At 46.6% G+C, this 12,462-nt stretch overlaps 1 protein-coding gene across 1 annotated transcript in view; it reads left to right on the forward strand.

The window, feature by feature from the left end:
* The window catches only part of ZRANB2 (zinc finger RANBP2-type containing 2), a 93,068-nt gene extending 88,175 nt beyond the window's left edge, over positions 1-4,893 (forward strand). Inside the window, exons 9-10 of the mRNA XM_023501649.2 lie at positions 1,551-1,709; positions 2,851-4,893. Of these exons, the coding sequence (XP_023357417.2) occupies positions 1,551-1,709; positions 2,851-2,914 (223 nt within the window). The 3' untranslated portion in view covers positions 2,915-4,893. The remainder of the gene's footprint in view (positions 1-1,550; positions 1,710-2,850) is intronic.
* The last annotated feature ends 7,569 nt before the right edge of the window (positions 4,894-12,462 follow it).

Below are 12,462 nucleotides of genomic sequence, written 5' to 3' on the forward strand. Positions count from 1 at the left end.
CAACGGTCAAACAGGAGGGTCCCCCCAATGGTCTCTTAGGAAGGGGTGTCTATGCCTCTTGGCCAGGGCGGGCCAAGCCCTGCTCTTAGCCAGCCCGCTCATGCTGTCTGGGCCAGAGTGGCTCCCCTTCCAGGGAGACATCCCCCCTTCTCCCCAGCTGCCTCTTGGGCATTTTGAGTCCCCGCTTCCCTCCAGAGCCTGTGGGCCCAGGTGCTCGGCAGCTCCCTACGAGAGTGCTGATGATTGAGAGTGCTATTTGGCACTGTTTGGGAGAGGAAGGACACAAAACAGTCTCCTAAAGTTTGGGCAAAAATACAGTGCAGCCGAGAGCCATGTTGTTGTAGTGTAGGGTGATTGATTGAGAACCCACATTCTGGCAAGAAATAGGACTCAACCTTGAGAGTCCCAAACGCCCTAATCAGAGCTCAACAACATGTTTTTTGTTGTTGTTGTTTTTTGCTTTTCCCCTTTTCTGGCAACTGTTCAAACTCAGAGGCCAAATAGACATTAGTCTTTTCTAGAGTCACCTGAGGTGTTATTGTAGGAAGAAGAGTAGGAGTTCAGGGGGAAGGTGCTCCTGCCTCAAAAAGCCATCTTGGTAGCTTGGCCTGGGCTGGTCTGAGTTCTGATGGCAGGCACCCCCTAGAACCCTTCTTAGCAAGGGAGCGCTGCAGAGCCCCAGTCTATTGTGGAGCAGCCTCCTATCTGACCCTCACGTTTTTTTGCTTGCTCACAACTTTCCAAAGAATTCTCCTTTTGGGCTTTATATTCTTAATCTCAGCCCAAAGGTGAATTTTTTGGGATGTTTGAGCTAAATGCTTCAGCCATAATTATATAAGAGAGGATAAAAATAGTCATTACACTTCAAAATATATATGTGCCTTTTTCTCTGAGTAAAACATGTGAATGTCAACACGTCATATTTCATGAATAGTGTTTCTTGAATGAGATTTGTAAATGTTTTGGACCAGTTTTAGTAAATTATTGGTTACATTTTCATTTAAATAGACAATGATTTGACACATTTGCTGTTTCTTTCTCCTTCCCTCTCCTCTTCTCTCCCACTGCCGTCCCTGCTTTCTCAATTGCAACTTGTGTAAAGTTGCCTAATTTCAAATGGATTTAATAATTTTCTTATCCTCAGGAAGTTGTTTTTAAGGTATTTTGGTTTTTGCCTTTCTTAAATGAGAAAGTCGAATTTTCAAATGCACAATTACGTGTTTTTGTTGTAGTGTACATTGTGCTTTCCATTCCCTCTTTGCTTCCCTTTTTTGTAAGGCTTAAGGGAAAATTTATCTAGTCTGATGCAAATATGAAATAACTGAGAATGCATCATATTTATAGTCCAATAAGATACCAGTTTTAAAACCTTGGGATTAAATATTAGCTTGTTTTTTATGAGTGAACCAGTCTTCTATTGAGGAAGCAGTAAGTATGTTTGCCTTAGGAAATTGTAAACTTAATGCTCGATCTTGGATCTGATAGCTAAGTAGTTGGTCTGTGGCTCTGTCATTTAATGAAATGTTTAATTTATTTCTCAATCAATAAAGATCCAGCTCCAGGTCCCACAGGGGGTCTTCCTCCCCACGAAAAAGATCTTATTCAAGTTCCTCATCATCTCCCGAGAGAGGCAGAAAACGAAGCCGTTCTAGATCTTCTTCACCCGGTGATCGCAAAAAAAGACGCACCAGATCACGGTCACCCGAAAGGTTTGGGTTTCTGTAGAAATAAGAATGGGTGTATTTAAGTGTGGAATACATTTACTAAAGACTTGGGAAAGGGTTGAATTTGAGTCACTTTTCTTTGTCAACTTTAGAAAAATTTTGTTTTAAAACCAGTTTTATCGTCTAGGAAGGAAGGGTATAGGATATTGCCCATTGTTGGAATGTTTTCAGATGTTTAGTTGCTATAGCCAACTCCCAGTTATTGCAGGATGGATTTTCTTTCCATTCCATTTTTTCTTATTGCTTTTTTGTTTGTTTGTGTTTTGGGTTTTTTTTTTTTTAAAATCATGATTCCTTAGCTCGTCTCTCAGTAAAGGAAAGGAAGAGACTCGTTTATCTCTTCCAGGTATTAACCCAGGAGTTTGACTTTAGTTTGGGATCATCGCCATGAGCAAAAGGCTCCTTGGCCAACAAGCTCCTGGCCCCTCTAGAGATGAGAGACTGAGCTTCCTCCCTGGCCTTCCCCTTTGCCTTTGGAACCCTCTACCCCAGGCACCGTGGTCCTTTTGGGCAACCTCCCTCTTGGCCCCCAGACTGGACCCTCCTTACCAGCCTCTCTGGCCGGGAGGCTGCCTGCTTGGCTTTTGAGGCCCTCTTGGCCCCTTTCCCCCCCCCCCCCCCCCCCCTTGGGATCCAGGGCTCTCTCTCCCATTCTGGTCCAGCCAGAAGGGTTTTGGACTTCTCGTCCTCTCTTCTGTGTCCGATTCGGACCCTCAGCTTCTGGGCCACCTCGTTTCCGATCCCTTCCCGAGCCTCTCTCTGGTCCATCACTTAGGTCAGACTTGGGTGAGGAGAGAAGGCAAGCTCCCCAGGGCGCCAGGCACGGGGATCCTGGGAGCCCAGGAGCCCACTGGGATCGGCTCGCTTCCTTTGCTTGTCCCGGATAATTGGGAGCTGGCTATATTTCACAGTGGAGGAGTTGTGTTTTTCGTTTTTTTATTTCTGAAAGTGTAAATTGTACAGTTAATACCACAGACCGAAAGCCCGAGTTCTTCCTCCTCTCGACCAAGCGGTCGCCTCAGCCCGAGTATAGATAAGCCCCCTGACCGTCGAGGTGTTGTGTTTGCCTGCCCGGGGTCGGCGCCCACTCAACGCCGCGCACGCTTTCTCCGTTTGTATCTTCCAGGCGCCGCAGGTCATCATCCGGATCGTCCCATTCGGGTTCCCGTTCAAGCTCTAAAAAGAAATAATGTATTAAAATTTACACCTAAAAAACCCCAGTGCAGTGCATGGAGCCTATTTTTAAGAAGTCTGGTGTCTTACTTGGTCAGAAGTGCTCAATCTGCTAGTAGAGGTGCATGTCCGTCGTCGCTTTCTGGAAAACTACAGCTGTGTTCATTCTTGAAATTAAAAGTAATTAGCATTTTAAGCCATAATATCCCCCCAATAGTTCTGTGTTTATCGTTCTATTATTTAAAACTCTATGTTTTCTCTATCTCGTTTGCCAGAGAGCTTTGTTTTCTAGTTTGACGTTGTTCTCCATTTCCAAATATTTCCTGATGGTAAAGAATCTGCCGACCTTAGGGTTGGAGTCAACACAAGTAGCCGAGGCTTCCCGAGCTTGGGGCGTGCCGCCAGTGACTGTGGGGACTAGGTGGAAGCGGGGCCTCCCCCCGGGAGGCCCCCGAGCCTTCCCGTAGTCACCCTTGGCAAAGGGACACTCAGTTTAGGATTGTGCTCAACAACAATCAATTGTAGAGATCCATGAGAAGCACGCCATGGTGGCCGGAGATCATCACTGGGGCTTTGGCTTTTTCCCTTTTTATTTTTCCTCAACACCGCACCCTAAGACAATGTACAGGCCCTGTTCTAAGTTACCAGAGGAGATGGCTTCTTTCTCCCCAAGTTAATTCAGGGGGTTCGGTCCGCCAAGCGTTTATCCCTTCTGTGTTCCTATCTTGGGCACAGTTATTGAAGAAGCCAAACTTCCTTATGTGGCTTTTGGCCAAGTTTCCGATACGGATTTATAGTGGTGAATGTAAGCTTGTTATTTTTTTTTTGTTGTTGTTATTGTTTTTTGTTATTTTCGTTTTTGTTTTTTTAAAGAGCTTGGATGTGACATGTTCCTGAAAACCCATATATCATGGGCTAAACAGGGCTAAGAATCTGAGACTCCTTAAGGAAGAGGAAAATGAGAAACTACCTGGGAAATAGAACTTCTCTTATGTGAAAAAGAGTATACATTGTAAGGCTAGCCAGCCCTTCTGATGTCCGTGCACTCAGGTGGGGAGGAGCCGTGGGCTCTGATGTATTTGCTTATTCTGAAACACCGCATGAAATTTCCTTCTGAAGTAGAAACGAATGTTCCTCCGTGATGTAACAGGAGATTTGTCATTGTCCCCATTCACTCGAAATGACTTATGGCTTAAAATGCTTTCAGGAGTTTGTTTGATTTCTGTATCAAAATCTGGTCTCTGGAACTCCGTTGAGTCTGCCTTCTGGTTTAAAAAGGGGGAGGGGGGTTTCTCTTAACAGTTTCTTCGGTGGCCTTGCAAGGTAAGTATGGAAGGAAATGAACAATTGAGTTTGGTGCCTTTGTGTCATTAAGAAAAGCTAAAGCAACAGTTTGGTCATTTCAGTGAGGGAACTTAAAAGTACTGAACGTAAATAATAAATTAACAAATGGAGGCAACCAGAGCAAAATTATATTCTTCATTTCAAAATAAAAGAAACTTACTTTAATTTTCTCTTGGACTGATCTAAAAATGAAAGCAAAATGTTTTAGGTAGAAATATTTTGATAATCTTTTTTGCAAAGAATTGAACTTCCCACAGTTTCATTCATTCACATCGACAAACACACACGCAAACCCACACGCATACATGCATACGTACATGTATATACACACTTTTCTTTGCTAAATGTAGTTGTAGGTTGCACAAGAACATTAGTCTCTTGTAATTGTGCCTCTGACTTCTTGAAAGTCTTACCTTCTAAATTGTGAAGATCAAATGATCTCCCAGAAGCTACATGTTACCATTGGTTTTTCCTTGTGTTTTGTATACTTCTCTTTTGCTGTACTTAGCAATGGCAAGTTTAAGAATTTAGCAAATGGTAGATTACAGAGAATTCTGATGATTATGATTTTCTTTAGTTTCACTAAACTGTACTAGTTTGTTTCATTAAGAAATGATGCTGTAGACAAATGTAAATAAAGCTTGTGAATCAAGCAGCTAAGTGAGTGGCGTTTGTTAAAATAAAATTTAGAATCCCAAGCTCGGAACTAATGCTTATTTTTAAATTCATGTACATTTTAATGGCTCATTATTTCTCATTCCATGTTTAGACTCTTAAATGTGTTAGGCATTTTGAAATGCAATTATAACTCAATTTGGTAAACATGCAACTGACTTTTGTTCCGATCATTGTACTAAGCAGTGGGGGAGAACGAAATCTGCTCCTCGCCCCCCGGAGAAAGAAACCCCCAAACTAAAATGGAGGGAGCGATGGGGGAGATGGGAGACTATTTGAATGTCATGTACTTAGGATAGGAGAATAATCTGAAAGGAATGGACAGTACTGCCTCTGGGACCCTCCTGTAGAAAGTGGGATTGGATGGAGCGTGACCAGGCCCATCGGTGAGGGGTTTGAGCCTAGATGTCTCGGGGGTAGGAAGCCGTCCCATGGACTCCTGGGATTGGAGAATCCCTAGAATGCTGCAGAGATGTCCATTGTTTTCCTGATTCCAGGCTTGGCATTCCACCTCCTGGGCCACCCGCCTGCCCCTCAGGAGATGGGGTGGGGGGTTCTTTGGGAGAAGAGACCACCGGGCAGATGGGGTTCTGGGGCACTCTGCACCAGAGACAGCCCTTAGCACCTTTGCCTTTTAGTCTTAGGACTCGGTGCATCCCAGTGCGCCTTCTCTGCTGGCCTTCAATGTCCTCATTGTGGCGACCAAATAAAAGAACATGGGAAGCTCCTTGTAAACCTGAAACTTGGCTCCTGTTGCAGACTGATGGTAATGATTGAAAAAGCCAGGGGCCTCCAGGACAGTGATTTCATAGAGCTGGTGAGGGTCAATGGGAGCAGTCTGCAGAGGCTGAAGAATGAGGTCATTGCATGTAGCCTCCTCATTCCCAACCGCCTCTGATTTCCTGTCAGAACAGCAGCTGGGCTAGTTTGGAAGCAAAAGGGATCGGAATGGGTCAGTGGTTCTAAATGCTTGTGGGCAGAAGTGAAGGAGAGGGAGGGATTGGGGAAGAACAGGATGTGATCTATGGGAAGGCTGACTTGGGCCAGGAAACTCCTTTGAAGCCAATCCAGGGAGAAAGGGAATGAATCCATTCTTTTAACACCAGACGAGTCTGTTCCTGGTGCTGAGAAGACGAAATAGGCTCCTCCAGCTGCTGTCCAGGGTCAGGTAGAAAGGTGAGGCCAGAAAAGAAGCTGATCCCAGAAGAGATTAGGAATGGAGGGTTTAGGATGATATTAACTCCAGTCCCTCCAGCTTCTGGGCTGGCTCTTTGGACTAGAGACAATATCGCTCCTTAGCTGGCTCATCTTGTCTGGATCCAACCTGGTAAGATATTTTAGTCAGTACTCACTTTTTTGTAGTGGGGGCACCTTTTGTGCCAGAGTTTTGAAATTGACTCCTTTAAATTGTCTGCCAGACTTCTCCAGTCCTAGCAGTGACTGCCTCTTACTGCCTACAAACACGCCCATTGCTCCTGTCCTCAAAAGTCCTTGATGGAGCAACCAGGTCCTTCTGCTTGATTCTAAACCTGCTGTCTGCTTCCATGGTTACCAGATGTCCTCAGAATTGCCAAAATCGATTCTCTTAATCTCAACCACACCCCCTGCCCCTCGAGTTCCATGTTTGACCCTTGGTTACCTCTGGGACCTTTTTATGCCCCGGCTTTCCTGGTCCTCCTATCTGCCCAATTGCTCCTCTATCCCTTTATCTTCTACTTCACGTCACAGCCATACTAGGTGGCTCCTAAACCCTGTCCCGGAGCTCCATTTTTTTTGCCTCCATTCTTTGGGTCCCATGTACTTTGCTCAGGGTATCATCTCTAGATAATAAAAGTATTTCCTCATAACCACTGCCATAGGGCTTCCTTCTCTAGCGTTCTGGAGTGCTGCCATTCACGTACCTGCCCCTTTGTTGGTTTGCTTGTTTTTATTAAACTGCCAAGTCTAGCACTATATACAAGGTCTCCTGCTAAGAAACAGTCCGGAAGAATCTCAGGACATGGAGAGATGTGGACTGGATAAAGGAAAAGCTAGCCTGAACTGATGTGTGGATGTGAGAGTAGAGGTTCCCGGACATTTGGAATAAGCCCTGTCCTGTCCCATAAATCTATCAGTGAGTGAGATCCAGTTGGATGAAGGATGCTGCTTGGGAAATGATGTCATTTCCTAGTGTATTGAGATTAATTCAGGGCAAGTTCTGATTAGGAAAATGCTTCAGAAGAGCAATTTGGGGGGTGAATCAGGTGTAAGTCAGCTGGTCTTAAGGGGAGGCGGAGGTACACAAGAACCCAGTTTCATTTACCAGTAAGATTAAATTTTGCAAAGGAATATTTATTTCAAAGGCAACCAAAGTAAACGCACACGGTTTTCCCATCACCTCATGGATCTCTCACTTTGGGAGGGTGGGAGGGTCAGGCTCTTTGTCTAATCCGTTCCAACAGAGCATCAGTCCACCAAAGTGGAAGTCAAAAGCCCCGTGGGCTGGCTCAGTCTAGAATCCTACACTCGGACCCATGCTTTGAGCTCAAGGGCTGGGCACCCCATTCCCCACAGCTACAACTGGAAAGGACAGACACAACAAAGCTACAGGGCCAAACTGAAGAGGAAGGAAGACCCTTGGGGTCCCTACTGGTGTCAGTGCATGGACAGATCCTTCCCCCAGAACACTTCGGGGGAGAGAGAGGCTCCCCAACCAAGACCCAGCAGTGCCAGCCTCAGACTGTCCCAGCCCTGAGGTACCCGGCCTGTGGTGTCCCAAAGTCTGCCTAGGCGGGGGGGACATGGATCCGAGCGTAGCATTCTAGACCAAGGAGCCAGCCCAGGGGCTTTCAATGCACATTTACGATGCACCGCAGGTAGTACAAGACCAGACCCCCAGGGAAACTGCCAAGTCTGGCACTATATACAAGGTCTCCTGTTAAGAAGCGATCCGGAAGAATCTCAGGATATGGAGAGATGTGGACTAGATAAAGGAAAAGCTAGGCTGAACTGATCTGTGGATATGAGAGTGGAGGCCATTTGTGTCTCAGGAGGAGGATCCTTCTCCAGGAACCCCCAGAATCTCTTCCTCCTGGTCCGGGCCTGCTCCATCAGGCGTCGAGGTTATCGTGCAGACCAGAGGCTGAGGCTGCAGGTGAGTCCTCAGCTGGGTCCCCAGCTGTCCTGAGGGTCGAGACAAGGCAGCCCATCCTCATTGGATGGTTTGTCAGATAACTGGAACCTTGGTTAGCTCTGGCCGTTCATCGAGAGGAAGAGAAGGCCCCCTGAACATGGGCATGGAACAGTGCTGGAGCCAAGGGAGTGTCCAGCCATCAAGTGGTAACTGAGAGAAGATACGAAGAGAAAACCGGTCTCTGCTCTCAAGAAACAGGGGGTTAGGGTCACCGTCCAGGGGCATCCCGCTGAATAACAGGTGCTGGCAACCCCTGCTTTCTGCCTTCCCACCTCCCAGAGCCAGCACCGGCACTCAGAAAGGAAGCAGAACACCCGCTTCTGCTTGCTGCTCCAAAGCCCGAAACCTGTGGTTTGGGTCAATCTCTTCCTAAGAAAGACCTCTCATGGTCCAATTTCTTCCCTTCTGTCCCCCACCCCCCAGAAAGAAGGTCAGCTGTGTCAGTATTAACTGAGCGCCCCCAGAGCACAACAGTTTGGGACACCACGGGGCCCGATTGTAAAACAATTATCAGCAAATTTGCTGTTGGAATAGGAGCAGTTATGCCATTCAAAACTGCAGCAAATGCTAAGCTCACACGAGGGGTCAACCAGTGCAAAAATGTGAAGGGAAGGGGGGGGGGCAAAGGCTGTCGGGGAACCGAACCGCCTGGTTTCATTGTAAGGCAGAAGGGAGGGGACAAGAAACAAGCCCATGGGGTGCTGGCGGCCACCACCTGGAATTCCAATTTGAGAAGTTTGAATTTTTCCCCCTGGGGAAATAGGGAACTAGTGATGATTCTTGAGGAGAGTGATGTCATCAGATGCAATTTGGGAAGAGTCTTTTCTCTGAAAAGCATAATTTGAAGACCTCAAAGACTGGAAGCCAGGAAGCTGCAAGTACAGGCCACGTGGAAGGGGATGAGGGCCTGAGTGATCGTGCATAGGAGTGAAGAGAAGGTAGATCCAAAAGTTACTGCAGAGCTGGGACCCAGATCGGGAAATTTTATAACAGCTAAAAAGCTTCAGGTAACCAGAGCTTACACATTTAGTGTCAGATGGCTGAACTGGTTCAAGGTAGGTTTAAACCAGTCAAACTCCTGGATTGGAAATGGCTTGGAACAGTACAGAAATACTGGCAAGATGGCGGATTTGTGATTTCACTCTTGGGGACTTCCTTCACAGATGTGGGTCACAGTCCCTTTATACCTTCTCTTCCCACGCATTCTTGTCTACACTTTCCTATAAAATCTTCCAAAGGGAATCTACTCTCTTTTAATAGCTTGGTTATACTCATGGATTTGTGAAACTCTTGCCTCTTATGTTAGCTAGCTATTTCACTGACTTATCTTCAATGGAGTCTCTCTGTCTCTGTCTCTGTCTCTCTGTCTCGCTCTGTTCTGTTTGTGTCTCTGTCTCTGTCTCTCTCTGTCTCTCTTTCTCCTTTTTGTCTCTGTCTCTGTCTCTTTCTGTCTCTATCTCTCTCTGTCTCTCTCTGTCTCTCTGTCTCTCTATCTCCTCTCTGTCTCTGTCTCTGTCTCTCTGTATTTCTGTTTTTGGAGACATACCACCAGATGATCGCCCCATTATTATTCTGCCCTCTTTACATTGTCTTTCATGGCTGCCTCATCCACGTTTCCAAAACAAGATCAGGGCCATGTAGCTGACTATTCAAATTCTTTCCATCGGTTCCCTCATTTTTCTAGGACAAATGCAAATTCTTCACCTGGTATTTAAAATCCTTCTCAGTCTAGCTCATGCTGATGGCCTCAGGCTTCTTTTCTGACATTCCCCTTGGTGCCCCGTCCCACCCCCTGCACAATGGTCTATCGACTTTTCCCTACTGTCACATCTGCTACCTAACCTTGCCTTTGCAAGGAACCCTTTACTGGAACCGACTGTTCTGAGTCTGGAAGCCACTGTCTCCTTGCCACCAGTCCTTGGACCGCCCCCATCCTGAATGCCATCCGGCTGCCAATTGTATAGTCCTTAATAAAATATCAACTCATTAAGGGATCACACGTTTAGCAGTGGAGGGGCCCTTGGAGCCCCCCCTCCCTCAGTCCTCAGATAGCCAAGCCAGAAAGCTTGCCTTTGGGCTCACGGTTGGGAACTGTCTGAGGAAAAACTCGAAACCAGGCTCTCCAGACTCCAGGGCTCCGGGTTTTTGTGTTCAGTGACGACTAACATGGTGCCTCGGAAATAGTAAGCTCGGTTATTTAACCGAATCCATGGCCTTGTCCGACTGGGGCCATTGCATTGATGGGGCATGCAATTCTTACAATAATTCCAATGGTTCCCTTTCTAAAATGGCGGCCTTCAAGCTGGACTAGGTAGTTTCCTAAGTAGAGCTCATGGAAACTGGGTAAGGACTGACGAGGCTTGGGATCCTTGTTCCTCTCAGCAGATCTTCTCAAATAATAAAACTAATTGTAAAAAAGCATAAAATAGCAGCCTCCTGTGATTAGCCAAGAGGCCACTGGATGGTGCTGTTATCTCAGCGCAGTGCACTCGAACCTCCACTGAGGAACAAAAAATGCCCAACGAGGGAGCCGGAAGGCTAAGCTGGACAGAGCCTTCCTGTCACTTTCCCTGTTAAATCTCCAGCCCGCTGTCCATGTGAGAGACGGGACAGCAAACACACCCCAATCTTTCTCATGAAACTCATGAAACTCATGAAAGGGGAGTCACTTCCCTCCTTTCAAAGAGACAGAGGAAAGTAGAGGAAGATGGGAGCAGAAGACCTAAAAGGAAGGAGAGAGAAGGATGCCCCTCGATGACCTGAAATTCAGCAAGTTTAGCGGTGGACACTTGGGATGTCCATGGCCACGCTGCTCAGGGACCATGAAAGGAACCATTCCTGGGAACTGGCACCTTGGCGGTGCCCCAGGGTCTGGGAGACTGAGGAGGGAAAAATGCCAAGGCCATCACCCAAGGGGATCAGCGGAGGGCAATGGCCAAAGTTTCTCCAGACCCAGAAAGCTGCTGGACACCCCAAGACTCTGCTCCTTTTCAGATGTCATTTCACTAGCACATCAATGAAACAACAAAACTTTAATGTACTTGAATCCAAAGGCTTCTGCGGGAGGTTCCATAACCAAGCCTCTTGTACCCAGTGTTATCCCACTAAAGAAAAAATGCCGACATCGTTCTAGGATAACAATTTGCCAGCCCCAGGCCGAGAGCAATCTCAAGGCCTCTGAAGGAGGCCCACTCGGATATCGCTTTATTTCTCAAATGAGCGACATCTGAAGGCTTGACGAGGGTTTATGTGCTAAGCTGAAAACGCCCGTTCCTTCCTACAAAATATAATCTACAAAGTCGGACTTTCCATTCGACTGCCAAGTCTGGCACCGAAACAGAGACATAACGCTGAGAAGTGACACAGGCCAGCATGATGCGGTGCTCAGACAAGAAAGCTAAAGTCACAGGTGAGCTGCCACAGCCCAGCTGCAAGACAGAAGTAAAAGCTGAATTCGGTGGATTTGGGCCTTTCCCTTTGGAAAAGGATTGGCCATTAATGACCGGCTGTCAGTCAAACTAATTATGTGAGTCACTGAGCAAAGACTTTGGGGCAAGGACCGGAGAGGCCAGATGGGCGTCCGGGGAAAGAGATTTAGATCTTCTCAGGAACCACTCTTTATATCGCAATCACCGGGCAAATGGAAAGGTGGATACAGAGATCACAAGACCTGGCTAGAAGTAGAAACAATTAAACCCACAGAGCTGAAAAACTGCTGGGGCTGGAGTCAGGGAAGGCCTAAGTTCAAATGCAGCCTCAGACACTTAACTAGCTACATGTTTTTTTTTTTTTTTTGGGTTTTTTTTTTGGGGGGGGGGCAAGTCAGAAGGCTGTTTGCCTCAGTTTCCACATCTGTAAAATGAGCTGGAGAAGAAAATGGCAAACCACTCCGGTATCTGTGCCAAGAAAACCCCAAAAGGGATCGTGAAGAATCCAACATGACTGGAAACGACCGAAGGGCAAACATTTCCTGGTTTGTTCTCCATATCCATTCAGTTGCCAGATCCTACTAATTATGCTCTTTTAGGGTACCCAGGTGGCTCAGTGGAGAGAGAGCAGTACTGAAGTCAGGAAGTCTCATCTCTCATCTTTCTGGATTCAAATCGGGCTTGTAATTTACCATTTGTGTGACTCTGAGAAACCATTTGCCTCAGTTTCCTCAACTGTCAAGTGAGCTAGACAAGGAGATGGTAAACCATGCCACTCTCTTTACATGTTCCACTGAACAGTAACCACAAAGCTGGAAAGAGGCAGCTTTGGGATCTGAGGACATGGGGTTCAAACCCCAGCTCTGGCATTATTTTTTTCACCAGGATAACCTTGGGCTTTATTCATCAACTGTAAAATGGAAGGCTTGATTCTGGAGAGCAATTT

Source organism: Sarcophilus harrisii, chromosome 4 (genome assembly GCF_902635505.1).
Source record: "Sarcophilus harrisii chromosome 4, mSarHar1.11, whole genome shotgun sequence".
In the NCBI taxonomy this organism is placed as follows: domain Eukaryota; kingdom Metazoa; phylum Chordata; class Mammalia; order Dasyuromorphia; family Dasyuridae; genus Sarcophilus; species Sarcophilus harrisii.